The sequence below is a fragment of the Phalacrocorax carbo genome, chromosome 2, assembly GCF_963921805.1.
Source record: "Phalacrocorax carbo chromosome 2, bPhaCar2.1, whole genome shotgun sequence".
Taxonomy (NCBI): Eukaryota; Metazoa; Chordata; class Aves; order Suliformes; family Phalacrocoracidae; genus Phalacrocorax; species Phalacrocorax carbo.
The window spans coordinates 133,632,916-133,650,897 of record NC_087514.1 but is presented as its reverse complement, the minus strand read 5'-3'; the positions used below and the strand labels follow the sequence as shown (position 1 = coordinate 133,650,897).

General features: G+C 40.2%; 1 protein-coding gene across 5 annotated transcripts in view; it reads left to right on the top strand.

The window, feature by feature from the left end:
* The window catches only part of ABCB5 (ATP binding cassette subfamily B member 5), a 128,324-nt gene that overhangs the window by 37,234 nt on the left and 73,108 nt on the right, over window positions 1–17,982 (top strand). Inside the window, exon 29 of one of the 5 annotated variants that reach the window (XM_064444464.1) lies at window positions 14,915–14,992. The exons of 1 other annotated variant lie outside the window; for it this stretch is intronic. In XM_064444464.1, coding sequence (XP_064300534.1) covers window positions 14,915–14,977 — 63 coding nt within the window. In that variant the 3' untranslated portion in view covers window positions 14,978–14,992. Of the gene's footprint in view, window positions 1–5; window positions 4,303–5,063; window positions 5,342–6,441; window positions 6,547–14,914; window positions 14,993–17,982 lie in introns of those variants that run through there. 3 more of the 5 variants (XM_064444462.1, XM_064444463.1, XM_064444465.1) reach the window with 3 other exon arrangements.

Here is a 17,982-nt window from a genome sequence, read left to right as displayed (position 1 = left end):
TTCAGACCAAGTCACCTTCCCACCTGGATACACCCATTGAGCGTGCAGATTGGCTGTGCTCCAATTAAAAGTAGACCTAAACTGAGAGTCAAATGTACATCAAAAGCACTTTTTCAGCACCAAACCCTAGACTGAGATAGAGATCAAAAGAATTAGCCCTGACAGAAACTTAACTTAAGGACGCAACTTAAAAGCAGAGTTGGCCCATTGCTCTCCGTCCCACCTCTGTTACCATCTACCCCAGGTGCCAGCATTAAAAAAAAGACTTCCCTTATCCCAGCCCAAGCAGGGACTAGTGTTCTCCAAACATGCCCATAATATGGTGAGACACTGCTGGTGTCACTTGGGACGTCACCCCTAAGATGACTGCCATGAGGACAGTGATGAAGGAAACACATCAGCCCATACTTGTCAAGGAACACCAAAGGCCTTGTTGTGACTAGACGAGAACCAGTCAGCCCATACACTTGCTTTATGCCAGCGCTGATCTAAGCCTCCCAGGGAATTACTAAGGTATGATGTCCCAAAAAAGAGAGCAAAGACTTCAGAGAAGGCATTCATAAGGGATTCTGGAGAAAGAGTTGAGTGTTTCTTAATTGCTTGACTCCATTGTAGTATCATATATAGCTGTTTTTTATCATCATGTGTTTTTTCCCAGATGTCTACTTTCCTCTGCAGCCTGTAAAATTTCAATTTATATTCATCTAAAACCTGTGAAGTAGAAGTTATTAAACAATGCTGTTTGTATGGCAAGACGGAAAGCTTTCATTAAAACTGTAATTCACAAACCTTGTACTTTTAGAAATGATCTTCATTTGAAAAGTGGAGTGAAAAGAACAATTGGATTTTTGAGGGGGTCAGCTGAAACACTACATCAGTGTCTCTTTATTTACTTTTTGCCTGGATTAGATTTATGAGTTTAAAATTCGGAGAGTTTGCAAAATTCCGCTAAGCAATCTGTGGCAGGCAATCCCTAACCTCTCCTTTCTTGGCTACAATCAACTCAAGTTGTACCCCTGACTTTTCACTTCTGTGTTTGCAAGTGGGAACGTGTCTGGCTGAGGGGGAGCTCGCAGGGCTGTAGTCATAGCATTAGGAAATTCCTGTCACACTTGGGAGAGGGCCTATTTAAATGTTAATGGTCGCTGATTTCACCTGATTAGTAAGGCAAATGTTAAGAAACTATGCAGGATCGTTAAGGTCTGCTCACCTGACATTGCTGGAGGGTTTGAAGTGAAACTCTTTTGCTGAACTGTGTCCGCTCTAGGAAAATAGCTAGCCTTTTAACAGTGGTAAAGTAAAATAAAATAAATAAATAAAGTCAGATCTTGACCTGCTAGATCCTACCATATACATATCAGTAGGACAGCTTATAACCTAATGCCCATGGAGTTTGGATTTTAAGGGTTACTTTTCTTCTCTGGATGAGACTTGTTTCTCCCCTTTCATGAAGCAGCGTGTTGTCACAGCAATGCTCCAGCCCTGCCTGCATTTAGGGCCCATGTGCTGCCTGCGACCGCAGGTCCTCTGCCTAGCGAACTGATTTTTTCTAAGGAGAAACAACCAAAAGCAGAAGAGTTCATACAGTTTATCTGGAGCCACGGTTGTGTCTTGCTGAAGAAAGAAAAAAAGTGATAGTTGTTTCAAGGTTTTCCCAAGCTCTTCTCTTTGTAAATGGACCTGGATTATACTGAAGAAATGTGTCCTGAACGTCATTACATCTGTAGCCAAACTGTACATGACCTGGTCAAGACAGTGAGTGGAAGTCAGCACGTTACTTGACCTCTTCCCATGTATCCATACTGCTGTATGTAGGACAAACCTGATTTCTGTAAAATACATCTTCTCCATGTCTGAGATGTTAAGATGTTTCTAAGACCTTCAGCATAGTTAGACAAGAAGAGAAATAGCTAGGCAGGGAGGCCACAAACAGCGTATATATATTTTCTTCTTGTAAAATATACCTGAGGGGCTTGTTTTGTGAAGTCCTAACTCTTAGGTACTTGTAAAGGGCTGGTAGTTTTCTATGCAAAGAGAGAAGAATCCAGTTGCCTCGCGATTGTTTACCAGCCTCCAGCTGCCCTATATATGTCTTACCACAGATTGCTCATCACCCTGACATTTTACATGGTTATAGGTCTCCCTGACTATTCTCTGCCAGTTGCCTGGGCTGCTTTTCCTCTTCAAGCACCTTCCCTAGGACACACAGCACATCAAAGATGATAGGGGAAGTGCCAAAAGCAATAGTGATGCAAAAGGATTACTTTCTAAAATTAACAAAAATTTCTCAGCAGAAGACTGATCATTGCTTTCAGTAAGTGAATCATTTACCTTGGATTGCTTCCATCTGCCTCTGTACTGTTCTTTGTCATCTAGACTGCAGGCAGCTCTTACATACCCGAGACCCTAGCAGTCATCTTCTCATTTAAGCATTTGTTGCCTACCTGGCTCATCGGCAGTTATGTCCAGCACCTATTTTCTGAAGCAAAGCTTTCCCTCTGGAAAGAACAATTTGCTGTGCCCTTAGGGAAGCTCACACATCCACTCGAGTTATCCCCAGCCTGTCCAAGGACATCAGTATCATATGGTCCAAAGCAAACTTGCTAACTCTTCCTGTAACTCTCCTGAAGATGCCAATCTTTATTTTACTGAATGCTTTCACATTTGTGAAAGATATTTTAAAGTTATGTTAGCTCAACAAATAGATTTTGTGGACTTGTTTGAACTGACCATTATGTATTTCCTTGCTCTGCTCTTGCCATAGGTGTAACATGCTCATTTCTTTCTAATCATTCTGAATGTAGTCTGTGACTACTGCCTTCTCCTATGTAGTCCAAAGCAAAACCATCTTGCAGTTAATCACCACTAGAATAGTTCCTTTTATTACGGTCCTTGAGATTTGAAAGAATGACCTGAATGTGGCTATTTTTGTGGAAATAATTGTTCAAGTTCACCCCTGGTTGCAAAAATCTGTCCTCAGTATTTGACCCACCATGACAGCATTCCCAGAGAGCACACATAGTATTCTACAAAGAGGGAAATAAGGGGGAAACAGGCACTTCTGTGGGCCACTTACCACTCAGCTTCAGATGTTTAGAGCTAAAGCGATCGATCGGATTGCCTTTAAAACACTCTAGAATATGACTCATCTCTTTCCAGATGTCTGTCTGAGTGTACAATGAACTACACCAGGGACCTGCCTATTTCTGACCATAAATATAAATGGAGAGTCTCAGTCTTCATTCAGATTATACTTTTACATTAGGTGGAGTTCTCTGAATGTTTGATCTTTCTTGAAGACATTGCTTGGTTACCTTATTAGTCCTGCAAATAGTTTTTTGAGGTCCTGACCAGAAAGGCACTGGAGAGCACACCCTTGCAGACAAGGAGTGCTTGAGGGAAGAGGAAGGGCCCCTGCAGGCAGGAGGGCGAATTTTCTTCATCTGTGTGTTAGTAGTGCAAGAAGGTTGGAGGGAAGGACTAGCATTCAGGAAACATTAATTATCTCTCTTGAATGTGTAAGATGGAAAAGAAATTACAGATTACGGAAGCACCCAAAATGGCTTATGAGTGAATTAGAAGAATCTGGATTTTTTTTTTCCCCTCTTGGATGGCACATGGGGAATTTTAAACAAGGAGTTAACATTTTCATGGATAAAATAAACGGTATTTCTGACAATCTCTTTTTTTCTGAAACCACACCAAAAATGGTAAGTGGAGTTCCCATTTTCACATCTGCTAGTCATATGAACATACACCTGGCAATGTAGCGTGTGTGTTGCTTCAGAGCAAACTCAACCAAACAACTGTCACTTTACACAGCACTGATGGTCTCAGTTATAAACCCAGTACGTGTTTTATTTACAGTAAATGAAGTGTATATCAGCAACACTGAATATGAAAATGAGATTTTAATGGGCTACTTTTATGAGGCTAGAGCAATGTGAAAAGACATCTGTAATGTCATTTACTTTTTAATATTCAGTAATGTAGTTTTAGTTGGAATAAATATGGTTCCCAATAAAGGCTCACATGACTATTTTCTTCAATTTCTTATTTCACATGTACTTTGAGACCTGGAGCAACTTTTTCCATGAATTTATGCCAATCCTTTTGGGAATCTTCCAGTGTTATGTTTTAATGTTTTCCTTCTCTCTCTCTCTCTTTTTTTTTTTAAATATATACCTTAGTACCTTGCTATAATTATTTTACACTTATACATTTAGTTGCACAGTGTGATAATGTATATTGATTCTGATAAATTTGTCTGCATTGACCACCATTAAATAATCTTTGCGTCTATCACTTCTTAATTGTTTCTCACATACAAACAGTTAGGGGTATGTTTTTTCTGAGAGAAAACGTCTAATGTGCCCCATTCATGGAAGAAGGGAAAGCATACACTCTTCAATATACATAAGTATATTTAAATGGATAGTTTTATATTTATAAAAGATATGCTTGTATGTATTTTAATTAATTAGAGATTGCTTCATGATTAGAAGTTTGGAAAGAATCCAAGCTAAAATTCAAATGAATCATGGGAAAATTCCATTTGCTTTCAGCATTTTAGTTCAAACTTGTGGATTCAAAAGTAGCTTTTTTTCCTGACAGTCATCAAGTTTTGATGATGCAATTTCTCTTTTCAGCTTAGTCAGACGCTTAAGCCATCACTCTGGACTCACATGCTGCACTTGCCCCCATGATTTTAGTTACTCATGCATATTTATTCAATTTTTCAGTAGATAAACCTTTGTTAGCTTTTATGTCTAGGCCTTTTAGCCATACCTCCTGGGAAAGCAATTAAATTCCTTGCACTTGAAAAGCCCAGACAGCTCACGCTATGAAAGCAGCAGCAGGTCTGCCCAGACCCCAGAAGCAGCTCCCTGGCTTCCATGAGAGATGGTATTACGAAAAGCTACGCAGCCCAAACCAGCTTCTCTGAAAACATTTCTTACAGCAAAATTAAACCTCTCCTTATCTCACTGCTTTGCCAGAGGCTTGCTTTCTTCCAGAAAGTATAGCTTTCCTGTGAAGGCTTCGTATTTCCATTCTCCCCCTAGCCATCCCACAGTTGCATATCGTTCTCAGAAGAACACAGGGGCAGCAGTGCTCCGTTGCTGCTCTGAACCCCAGCCAGCACAGAAGGAGCCTAAAGTGCCACCTGCAACAGGCCAAAACCCCCACATTGAGCGTCCTTAAAAACTCTCTCAAGCCAACAGGAGCACAGCTTATCCCACCCTAGTCATCGTTATGTAGTTGCTGCCAAGCATCAGTAAAGTACTGTATTATGTGCGTGACATTTAAAAAGCATTTCATTAAAGTTCAGCTTTTGCCATGACTTCTTCAGCTTGTTTTCATCTTTATGTGGAGTATAGTGCATCTAAAAATTTATTTTATCCCCTTTCCTCAATCGTAATGCCACCAGAACTGGCACATTCACATAAACATTCACATATGTTTATAATAAACTTGTGCTAACACAAGCCATATTTAAGCTGAGTCTCAGGTTTTTTAATAAAAAACCCAAAAGCATAAGCAAAAGAAAACAGGCATTGATAAATGTTTTTCAATGTTGCATATAACAGGTTGTGTTATTATTACGTGTGATTTGTGAATAACAGAATATTGTTAAAGACTACCTACTGCATAATACATATACTTTTTTACATCAGTAGTTCTATTTGTTTTCCCCCAAATCTAATGGAATTTCCTTCACCCCCCTCATTTCTTCTAAGATTGCCCCATGTATTAGTCAATGTCTCAGCTGCGATCACTGCCAGAGAGAGAAAAACTAAGCTACTCTGGTAGCTCCATCCTTCACTAAGACTAGCAAGGCCCCACTTGGTGAGACCCTTTTACCTGAGAGGATGTTTCCCTGGAAACAGAAGTACACAAAAAGTGGCTTGCTGTGTTTCATTTACTGGGGGGGAGATAAAGATGGCCATGCTGACTGTTAGAACTGGAAATGTCTGGGAACTTCAAGTAGAGAGATGCAGTTACTGCATGTAACCCCAGTTTGATGATAACTCAAAGTCAGAAGGGGCTTTGCTATAATTGTTACCATATTTATAATTTAGACAATTGCTTCCAAAATCTGCCAGCTTCTTTCTGAAGAGGCAGGGAGAATCCTGTCCCCAAATGAGATCAGTCTAGGAAAATATAAAACAGGAAAAAAACCCGAACCCTTAAAACACTGAAGTACACACAAGCAGAAACATCTCCAAATCTTTCCTCAGGACTCTGCACTATTTTAACCTTCAAAAAAACCTGGCAACCATTAAAGGTTGAATTGAGTGATAGTCAAATGTGTGTGTTTTCTGGAAATATTTCATGAGGCTTGAGGGGTAAATGATGTCCTACAAGGACATTAGACATACATCTTTCATGTGGCCTTCCTTCTTTCAGCTCATCATATTCACTTGTCCTATCTCGCTTCAGATTAAACAGCAAACCTGTCAAGAGAGGGAGAGGTATTTCCCCGAGCTGTTTATTAAATGTCTAGCACCATTCAGCTTCGGTCCTGCCTGAGTAATTTCAAGCACATGAGACACAGTAATAATGTGTCTCAAACAAAGAAATCCTACACATGAAAAGGGTAAGCAAACTCCAGAAGTGGTGAGTAATGATGCTACAGGAAACTAACAAAAGACAGAGGATTTGTCGGGTATGTTTGTTCTCCGAGTGGTTAGTAGTAGAGATTTCAAAAGGTCGCCTTTTTTTAGAAGCCTTGTTATGGTCAGATCACAAGACAGGGGATTTTCTCCATCCAGTGACAGCCAGGAGAAGCAATCTGTCCACCCAGTCCCAGGTTTCGAAACATGAGGGGTCTGTCACAGCCTCCTGAGGCTGCATCAAGAGAGCCTTGAGGAGACAGCAGGGAAGAGAGCCATATCTACAGGATGGTTTACTTTGTTAGATACACCAGGATCCGTGCCGGGATCTGTATCAGAAGGTTTCCAAAACCAGCTCAGGGTCTTGCCTGACACCATTAATTCTGCCATGGCAAGTTTGTCCATAGCAAATTGCAATTGTAAAGCTGTTGCAAAGATGTTCTCCCCAAAACCGTTCTGGAGGAAGTCAGAATGAAACTGCATTCACTAAAAAATTGTTTCGGCTAATCCAAATGTTTTGAACATTTTGTTCAGGATAAACTGAAAGTATTGTTTCTGTTTTTAAAATTTGTGATTTAGAAACAATTTCTGCAGGTACAAATACTATTTTGTTGTTCTAGAAATGTTGAGATGAAGAGCTTCAACCTTCTCAGCAATTTTTCGTGGCTAAAACCATTTTCCAGATTTAGCTGTGAACAGTTTTAGCTAACCTCTGCTGGCCTTTTTATTGAATAAACTGTACATCCAAAGCCAATTAGCCAGTCCTGTTTCTAACAGGCTGGAGATACATCTCCAGCAGGTGACTCCTGTGACAAGGAGATCCTGCTGGGGAAGGGAGGTTGAGGAGCTGAAAAACAAGGTAATTAAACAACAAAAAAAAGTTATTTATGTTCTGTTTATGTTCTGTAGTGCATCACATAGCACAGTCTCACACCCTGAGTGAGACTGCTCTGTCCCTAGCTATGCCTGCCTCATCTGGGGAAATAGGTTTGGCTTAATAACCTGACTCGGGGCGGAAAGTGGTTGAAAAAGCTTCCCTTGCATTGGGGAGGCCAGGCTGGGCCACAGCATCCGAAGTCGTCAGCAGGAAGGGCTTGTGCGCTTTGCAGAGCCTTTCTCGTCGAGCTGAGCAGCAGAGTGCCTGGCACCCTGATAGTTGCCCCACCAGCACTCAATGGGTTGCTGAGGCAGAACCAGAGAGAAAGATTTATGGAAAAAGGATGAAGGCAGATGTGTGGAAGAGGAAAGGGAGGACAATGACAGGAAGCCACAGCTTCTGCTCCCCTGTGCTTTGTCCAGTGCTACCCTGACCTCTGGCTACGGCAGCTGACGGCCGCTGCCCATCCTCGCTATGTCTCTTGTAGCACTCACCCCCACAAACACTCATTTCAGCGTGACGAGGATGGCCATGCCGCTCTGCACCTGTCCAGCACAGCCATCTCCTGCACTGCCCCATTTGGTCTGATTACCTGATTTTAACATTTTTACCATTAAAAAAAAACAACATCCAACTTAATAGCATTAAATAAGAAACCACTCTTCCTGCTTCCTTAATACATGCCTACAAAACTCTCAGTGCTTTTTAATGCTTCAACAAACAGTTAAAAATATTATTAAGTTGCCATAAATCGAGAGGTTTTTAGCCAAAATAGGTCTTGAGCAATGTTTTCATGAGAAATTCTCTGGATCCCCAGTGCAGGAAATGTCTGAGATTCCTAAGGAAGAGCGGTACTAGCAGGGCAAGGTGATGATACTCAGTCAATACCTCCAGCTTTTGTTACTGGGATGACAACCGTTTCAAGGCAGCTTAAGTTTGAAGTATTCTGGCTGTTGATGTAAGTTTGGTAGCTCACATGCTCCAAGAATTAAAATCTAATAATTTGCCACAAATGGTTTTTAATTAGGACAGAGTAAAAGGGGATTGGAAATAATAGCCCTGATTTGAATACTCATCTATCCCCCCCACCCCCTTCTTTTTTTAAGTATATACCTTGCAAGTTGCATTTGATATGACTGGGGGAGGACAGAAAATTAAAAAAAAAAATGCAGGAGGACAAAACAAAACCTTCTTACGGGTCGGACCCTTCTGTGTCATTTACAAGGCAAATTACTCAGGTCAGAGTCTCATCTGTGGGGATTTTCCACTTCCCCACTCTTGAGGAACGCAAAGGCTGTTGCACATCAGCACACGCTGACACCCACAGAGAACTGAACTGTCTGATAAGAGGCTGCTTTTGTTTCCCTCAAGCTCCCACGAAGGTACTCAGTGCACAGACCGGTATTTGTGTTATGCCGTGAAGGGAAGAATTTAGGCCAAAAGAAGCTGGCAGCCATGGCTTTTTAATGAGCCATGTGCTGACGGGCCTGGTTGTGAGCTGTTACAGATGTGTGCCGGACAGTCTAATAAGATGCAGGAAATTCAGGAGGCCAAAAAACCTCTTCGGATTTTCTGGTTGCACTGGTAGGATCAAAACCGTTTGTGTTCTACCTGGCATCTCCAAGCAAGGGATATGCTCAATGTCCTTAATAAAAACATTGCCATTTGGGGTAAGGCACTGATTCATGTTGATTGCCATAAGGGGGAATAAAAGAGAGGATGAGTCATTAGCCAAGAATGAGAGCACAGGCAGGACAGGATCCTGCAGTGGCACATTAATTATAGTAACATTTTCTGTGACTCCCCTGCTACGTAACCAGAGGTGCAGGAGCATGAGGGGGGGCTGCAGTGTGAAGGGAGATGGCCAGGATGAACGATCTGGCAAGTAATGGAAAGCAAATCCCTGGTAAGGGAATAAAACCCACTGAAAAATTCTCATCCCTGCAGAGCAAAGACTCCAGCTGATGCGCCCAGCACAGAAGAGGAGCCTTTTCCCGGTGCTTTAGCAGAGAAGTGTTCTGGTATTTCTCTCTGAGCATGAGTCAGATGCAGGGGTTGCCAAAAAGCCATGCCAAGTCCTGCTCTTGGTTACATGTGCCCACAACAACACAGCACGTGAGCAGATACTATCTCGGCGCCAGAGGAGACATTGAACTGGTTGTAGGCTGCTATGTGCAGCTCTGCGGCTCCTCTGTTTCACCTTTGTTATCTCTGTGAAGTCTGATTATCAGTTCTGTTGCAGATGGTATTGCCAAATGCCAGGCCTACAAATTCAAACAGATCAATGGTAAAGGTCTGCTTTAATCATTATGTGACAGATAAAACTTATTTTTAACAATCTAGGTGATGAAGCACTAGACAGCAGATGCTCCAGTTTACTTGCTCTTTGTCATATGGACAGGCCTTATATATAAAAACCATAGACAAGAGTCTATGAAGCAAAATAGAACACATATACAGTCCTTTCCCAGCACAGTTAGGTCGGATAACATTTGCCAGAATTATAAAACTATGTAAAATATGCAACAGTGACATCTATTGGCACACAAACTTTGTACAGATCCCTGCTTGTTTATTCTCCTGCAATATTTTTAGCTGCATTAGCAATGCCAAATGTGTGCATCGCATTGTGTTGCAATATCACACTGCCACTCTCAGGCACAGGCCCTGCAAGCTGGCAGGGTAAAGAGCTTCTTGGATAACTTGCCCTTATGATGCAAAGAAATTTAGTCTCAACTGTGAAGAGTCTTCTCTTTGCACAGTAAAAACTGCACATAGCCCATGCTTCTACAATCCCCACTAACGGTGGACTCCCTTTTTTTTTTTTTTTTTAAGACATTTTCACTTATGCAAACCTTCATTTGTAGTAAAAACGTCATCTTGTGACATGTTAGCTTGGAGGGAGCAGGGAAAGAGGCTTCACAGCAAGAATTTCTACTCCCTTGGGAACCCAGAGCTTCTCCAAGGCAAAAACAGGTAGAAGCAAGACTGCTAGTAAAACTATTTCTTCTTTTTAACTGTAAAGTCCTTAAGGCTGAGTGTTAAGTCCACCCCCAGGGAACTATAGGGATCTTCAAGCTCCAGATTTCCCAGCCCATGAGGCAATTGCAGAGTTACAAGTTTTGGAAGTCCTAGAGTAGTGTTTTTTAGATCACTTGATTGCCAGACCCATCTCTTTCAATTAGACAAAATTTACACCACAGGAATAACTCTCCTGAGGAAGATAGCTAATTCTCCTCAGAGACCCAAAGAGTTTTGCAGTCAGTTCCTCTGCTGCATCTATTTTTCAATACACTTGTGCATTGGGAGGGTAAGTGAGATGCTTTCAAGAAAATAATTAACATGGAGGCATTAGAGACTTTAGCACCTTCTCCTTGCCTGGCTGTGAACAATAAACAGGTGGTTTTACTCCCTCTTTTATTCACCATTACATTATGGTCTCATCTTTTCTGATTTAGGGTGGCACAGTTTAAGTGTTCTGAGGTTTGCTTCTAAATAAAGCTGCCTGCTTACCTCATGGCCAAAATAACCATTCTAGCTGAGCCTTTGGTTCAGTAACTATTATTAACTCCCGGGGATCTTTTTCCCATTTCCATAATTATACCTGAAACTGTGTAGTTTAATGCAAGAGGATAAACTGAGGTCCTGGAATACGGTGTGCTCAAGTGCTTCAGGGGCATTCTTAAGTCAAGTTAAATCTCCAGTTTTGTTAGGTTTGTTAGCTCTTTTAAGCTTTCTTTCAGTGAAACTATTTCTGGCTATTTCAGTTGCAAGCAATTTACCCAGCACCACGTGGATCTGAAGAGATGTAGGGAAAACCTTGAAGGATGAGGTATCATAACCAGGAGACGTTGGTCTGCTTCCCTTGTCCCACCAGAGAATCCCAGGAAAAAAGAGAAGAGATCCTATAAAATTGATTTTAAAGTGGATTTTAATTTCTATTTTGCCTGTTTCTTGTAATAAAGTGGTGTCTAGTCAAGTTTTATTCTATACATGAGTTCTGAACTTTCTCACTGCTAAATCATCTATCTGTAAAGAAACCTAAGCTGAGTAAGATCACACATGATGAGAATTATGAAATCTTGTGTAACAAATGCAAAGGAAGGGACTGTGAGGGGACTGGATTTCCGTTGTGGTCGCAGTCATTGCTGTTGCCCAGGGAGAAGTGGTAGCTGATGCATTCACTGCCAATGACAAAGAAAATAGAGTGCAAGCAGAGACAAATGCTCCCTCTAGAAGAAGAAAGTAGCTTTCCTACATAGCAGTGCAAGAAAATCCCCAGGGAGCAGTCAGGTCAGTAAACCAGTGGCATCAGAGCTAACCTGGGTGAACAGTTTTATGCATGCAGTACATGATAATGTCCCTAGAGTTACAAGGTTGCCCCTCTTTCTATGAGTAATCACCCTGCTAGGTGTCATTCTCACTAAGGAGTCCCTGGAGCCAGAGCTGAAGACAAGGGAAAGCAAGTTCACAGATGTTTTCACAAAGCTTCATTGCTTTCTTCTTTTTTTTTTTTTAATTTTTAAAACTAAAAAACCAAGTTTATCTACAGAATTGATAAAGTATTGCAATTAGACTGACAATTTACAGAGAAATATAGGTAATTTGCAATGTACCCATCTGACTCTGGCTTCTTCCCTTTGCTTTATGATGACTGAGTATCTAACAATCAGTTAGACACATTAAATCAGTTAGATACATCAAATGATCTATGTATCATTTTAGCTCCTAAAACAGTGACTCAGTTTATAATCAGGATCAAGTGCCTTCGGCTTGGAGATATCTTTCAAACCCCCATGTTTGGATTTGCAAAGACAACCGATATATGAGAGTTGTAGCAAACACTCAGGTAAAATTGATATTTCAAAGTCTCTGCAACTGTCTGGCTGGAGAGACAATTTGCTGGGGTTCAGAAAAACACTCCACGTCTCCTCCCTATCTCCTTTTTCATCTATGTGTCCTTTCTTGATAAAGCTGGCCAGCACAGCACTGCATGGAAAGCCATCAACCAACGCATCCAGTCACCCATACGAGGATCAGGGGACCCGAGAGTGAAAGAACTGATAAAGTAATATTAACATGGAGACACGTGTGAGGAAAAAAAATAAAGAAAACCATGACAGAAGGGTACTCCAACAACTCTTCTACTTTGCTCCAAACTTAGCTTGGTGTCATTTCCTGGGGTATCTAAACTAGGCTGAGCTTAGACTTGGGAAGCAGTCCATATCTGTGGTTTTGTCCCTAAAGCAAAGTCCTGACAGATACTGACACCTGTGATGGATTCAGAGAGGTGGCGTGGACACCCATGGCTTGAAGATGGACAACATTATTGGAAGGAGAGACAGACATGCACAGGGCTCTTTTTTACTTCCTTAGATTTTTCCAATATGTTCTGCAAAGAATGTGCTTTGATAGGACTGAAACACAAAGTCCCCCTCTAGCAATGCTCACACACATGTTTTGCTGAGATCAAAGCAAATCACAGAAGAAACATCCTAAATAAAAAGCCTATTCCAAAATGCATCATGTCTTTCCAAGTACAACAACTTTCATAATTCTGGAGAGAAAAATCTTGTCATTTAAAAATAAATTATTATATTGTTTCAGAAAAATATCTTCCTGCTCCAAGCTCCATGCTGTCTTCAGGCCCATTTTCCCCATCATCTAAAACTTTTTGTTAAAGTAGGAAGCTGATTTTTATGGCGCATGGCCATAAGTTTTATATGCACTTTTGGCAGTAGGGGACTGTTTATTTCCATCAGAATTCTCTTGTAAATTCATTAAGCCATATAAAAAAAGAAAAAGTGTGAATCCAGAAAAGCTTCTGTATAAAATTGAGAAGCTATCCCACAGAGCTTATGTGTTGGAAAACTATTGACTATGTGCTCAGTGCCAAACATCTTGTCAAGAAACACAGATCAGACGGTAATAAGAAAATCCTTTCAACATACCAGTTGGAGAGTGGCCAGAATTTTCAAATACGGTATGAGTCAAGAGTGCTGCTCTTGGGAAAAGGGAAGGTCTGGGTGGAACCTGTTCAGAAAAGAAATATAATTTTTTGGTATTTTAAAGGAAAAACACAAAAACACAATAATGTCCATAGCCTAAAGCAAGTCTGTAAGTATGCAATTACACAACATGGAAAAACTGAACACAGATCTTATTTTAAACAATTTATACCCTAAAAGCAAGGATAAAACTAATTCATTAAGAAAGTACCATATACTGACCCAAATTTCTGTACTCGTTCTGCAGAAACACATATATATCCAGCTGGAAGAAAATATGAATTTTGTAACACATACACGATGTATAAGTATATATCACAGGCAATGACACATTTAACACATTTAATATATTACATGTCATATAAGTATATAATATATAAATATAGTATAAATATGTATTATTATTTATTTTATTACAAATATGTAAAAGTGTGTAAGTATGTCCATCACTTTAATAAAAAAACCCTTTTTAATGTAATTTACAGAATTTTGCTCCACATGGCAGAGTTTGCTCTGTGTAAGGCATCATTAATCACCATAACATTGGCAGACATCTGTCTTGAGTTGCCTACATTTAGTATATTTTGTGGAAAAAGGAGGTTGTTTTTTTTCTCTCTTGGTTTTCTTGTTTCTTATTTATCCTTTTAACTGTCAGCTTCTCCCTCAGCAGAGGATAAAGACTCAGTTGAAAAAGAAATTAATGAGAAACTCTCTTGCTTCAGATGACTGCTGTTTTTTGCTGCTTTGAATGGATTGGAGGTTGCAGGCTGCAAAGCCGTCGCCGCTTTTATTTGTTGCTGGGGCATCTATATCCTTCCTCTGTGAATATGGAGAGCAGCATTTTGCACAAAGTCAGCTCACATCATTGCTAGTTAAAGAGGAGACAGCACCCGTCTTAGGTGGAAGAACCTGAAGAAAGTGACACAAAAGATATTAACCATAAAGAAATATCTATAAAATCTACGTGTTATACCAAGTCTGCTGAGTGTAACTAGAGAGAAAAGTGAAGGGAGAGGTATCTGTCAAAGAGAAGCATTTTTCAGAAGAGCATATTTCTAACCGTAGCTCAATCTTTGCAAGTCCAGTTGTGTGGTCTACACCTCATGTATGTTGTGTCACTTACAATGGTGTATTTCTATATGTGCAATTTATAAATTAACAGTCCTAGAAGTGCTCTAATACCACGTAAAGGCACCAATGAAATAATTTCTGGTCTGAACTTCTGCTTTACACGCAACAGTAGTTGCATAAATCACCAGTCTTAAACACAAACTCCATACACTGCAATATGTTATCTGAGTTTAAAGGACTTGCAGATTTAATTCTGAAATATCTTTTAAATTGAATATTCTAGTGGAGGTGACCCTGTTGCCTTGTATTACACAGGTTAATGGGTTTTTCTTCTGGATTTGCAGGTCATATTAATCCCTGGGGTAACAGGAAAAATTTGCACCAGAAACTCCTCAGTTAAGTATTGAAAGGTTCTCTTTATTTAACCCGGTGATTTAAAATTCAATTTTTGCTGATCTGGGAAGAGATCATTAAATTAAATTACTGAATACAAATTCCACTTTTCCCTGATTCCTCTTACACATACCATCAATTCAGTAAAATAAATTGAAAATTGCCAAAACTGTTCACACAAGTATAGATGATAGAGTAATTTCTAATCAGTTTCTTCACATCCAAAAAAATTCATATCTATTTTCTGCCAACTAAAGCATATAACATACCTCTGATGCACTCAGAACATCTCAGACTGGCTGCCTCTGGGCAGAACCTCACGTGTCATTTCCTTTCCAGAACAGAGATTATCCAAGCTGAGGCCCTGACCTCTGTGACCATGGTCGTTTCTGTTTCCATGCTGTCTGCCCCTTTTGTGATTCTGCCTTTCCCATGTACGTGACATCATCAGCTTCCTGGCTAAGACAAGCTATTGACATAGTAGTTTAGGTCATGTCTACATTATGCAGTCATGGTGGAGGCAATTATACACAATGGCCTTGCTGCTTCTTTCATTTTCTATCCATGTGTCTTGAGAACTACCAGATATTAGTCTTAATTTTTTGCAGCATCTAAATCTGCTTGATTTGAGGTTATTCTCCCTTCATCCTTATGCTTCCTGACATCTATATAATCTATATAATACAGATATACAGATATACAGATATATAATACAGATAATACAGATATATTTGGTGATAAATATGTTTTTCCCTTCTTGTAGGTTCTTTGCTCACTCATAGTATCTTTTTTGAGATGAGTATTTTCCCTAAAGCTGTTCAATTCCTAGTAACTTTTGCTCCTAAATAGAACATTTCAGGTATCCTCCATATTCAGTCCCTGAGCTCTACAGCCCCATTGACTTCACTGGATATTCAGTCCAGCTGAATAAAATTCATAGTAAACTTTTTCAGTTAACATGATGAGTAGTAAACTCAGTGGAAAAATGGACTGTGATGGCTGGTAAAGGGTTTTGTTTGTCTTTCAATTTTAAAAACATCCCGTCTATCACTATGACTTGTCAATCATCTTAAAATTGGTTTAATTGAGTTTTTCAAGACAAAAATCTTCGTTCTGTTGTTATGGTTCTGCAGTATTTAGACAGTGAAACCCATGGGTTAGTTACACTCATACATTTTTAAAAGCATCCTCAACCACTTTTCAAATTCTGCCTTGGAGATTTCGCTCCATCCTCATTTCCCTGCATTATAATTGAAAGGAAGTAGGTATACCAGTTTTTCATACTCTGTATTGCTTGCTTTTTTTTTTTAATACTGCTACCCCTTCCATCTCCCATACCTCTGACTCGTCAGCAATCTGGGAAGCTCTTTGTGAAAGCTATGGTTGCTACTTGCATTCATACAAGCGTATCAGCTGGGGCATCACCCGGCCTCCTAGCGTGGTTTGGATAGATGTACTCTTTAAAACAATGCTGTATAGCTGTGTTGTGGTTTGATTTGCGTCTAGAGGTAAAGTATAGAGGTAAGAAACTTCAGATCTGAAGGTGTGAGAGGCCTCAAGAGGTTGATTTCAGAGGATCCTTCAACTCCCAAACATACAATGTCACCGGACAACTTCAGCGGTGCTTGTGGGACCCTTGACAACTGTCAGCAGCAAAGGCTCAGGGCCAAAGGAACAATCAGTGCAAGTGCCCCCTTGTCCACCACATACAAATTCAGCAGCTTAGCTGGACTTTGATTAAACCTGGGAGTTCCTGGAGTGGTTAACACAGCAGGCTACATCTTCCATAGGAGCTGGCAGGCAGATGATCTTTCTCTATGCTTTTCTTATCGGTCCCCGAGACCTTAATTTTATAACGTTTTGCACCAGTGCTTTCAATATACCTGTTGCTATGATTTTTGCTTCTAAAATAAAGGGCAGGAGTATTATTTCTGCCTTTACATACTATCTGAATAAGTCTATTTCTTCAAGTTAACATTTGCTTTGATAAACTGAAAAAAGTACTCCCGTAGCTATCACAGCATAGTAAAGAAATAATAACCCAAGTTAAAAATGGGCCCATGCAAAATAATCTCCCATGGAAAAGGGCAGGAAATTGGTTGCAGTTGAACTAATATTTCTCTTGAAGTGATCCGTAGCTGCTATTTGCTACGCAGCTTCTGCACGCCCCTGGGCAATTCCGGACGCCTTTGGAGAACCCTCTGAAGCTGCGAGCTGCGCTGCCTATATAAGGAGAGGCGGTGTGATTTCTCATGCTTGTAGCTCTTTAGTACAGAAGAAATGTTTGTCTTTATAGGAGGGCTGTAGAAAGCGTATGTTGTATCAGATGACTCATTTATAGTATTTCCCCTTTCTGAGTATAGAATAAAGGAAGTGCATCCCAAAACAAGGAACTTGCATCCAGGCTTGTAAATTCTTCTGCCTTGGATGTTTTAAATAGATGAACAGAGGCAAAATGACACAAAAGGGCACTACAGCCCAGTACAGTCTAGGTTACTGTATTGAACATAAGGCCTGTAACAATTTTTAGAAATAATGTTCTGGTTGCATTCCAGATGGACAGTTATTTTGTTCCTGGATATTGAAACTATGTTATTCTTCTTGCACAGGGAGATACAAAGACATTCCCAACCTCTTTTCTGTGTACCCTGTGTACAAATAATACCCTTTCCTTTCTCTCCCAGGTGAAATATTCCCAAACCTTTTTTTCATCTGTTTATTTCCCCATCCCCTGGTTTTCAACAATTGTTCCCTTCACTCCAAGTGTAGCTGAGAGTGGGGACGCTACAAGCAATGGAGATGCCAGGCCTGGTGTAATACAAAAGGTCATAGGATAGTACATGTATAATTGTAGTTTTTAATGATTTCTTATAGCCGCCACAACAACAGATATGATGTTCTTTACCAACTAAAAGATTGTGTAGTAAATAATAATCTCAACATTACCATATTTTTGCAGAATACATAGTCTATAAACATGATGATGAGGGGAAAAAAAACACTAACACAAAAGTATTCA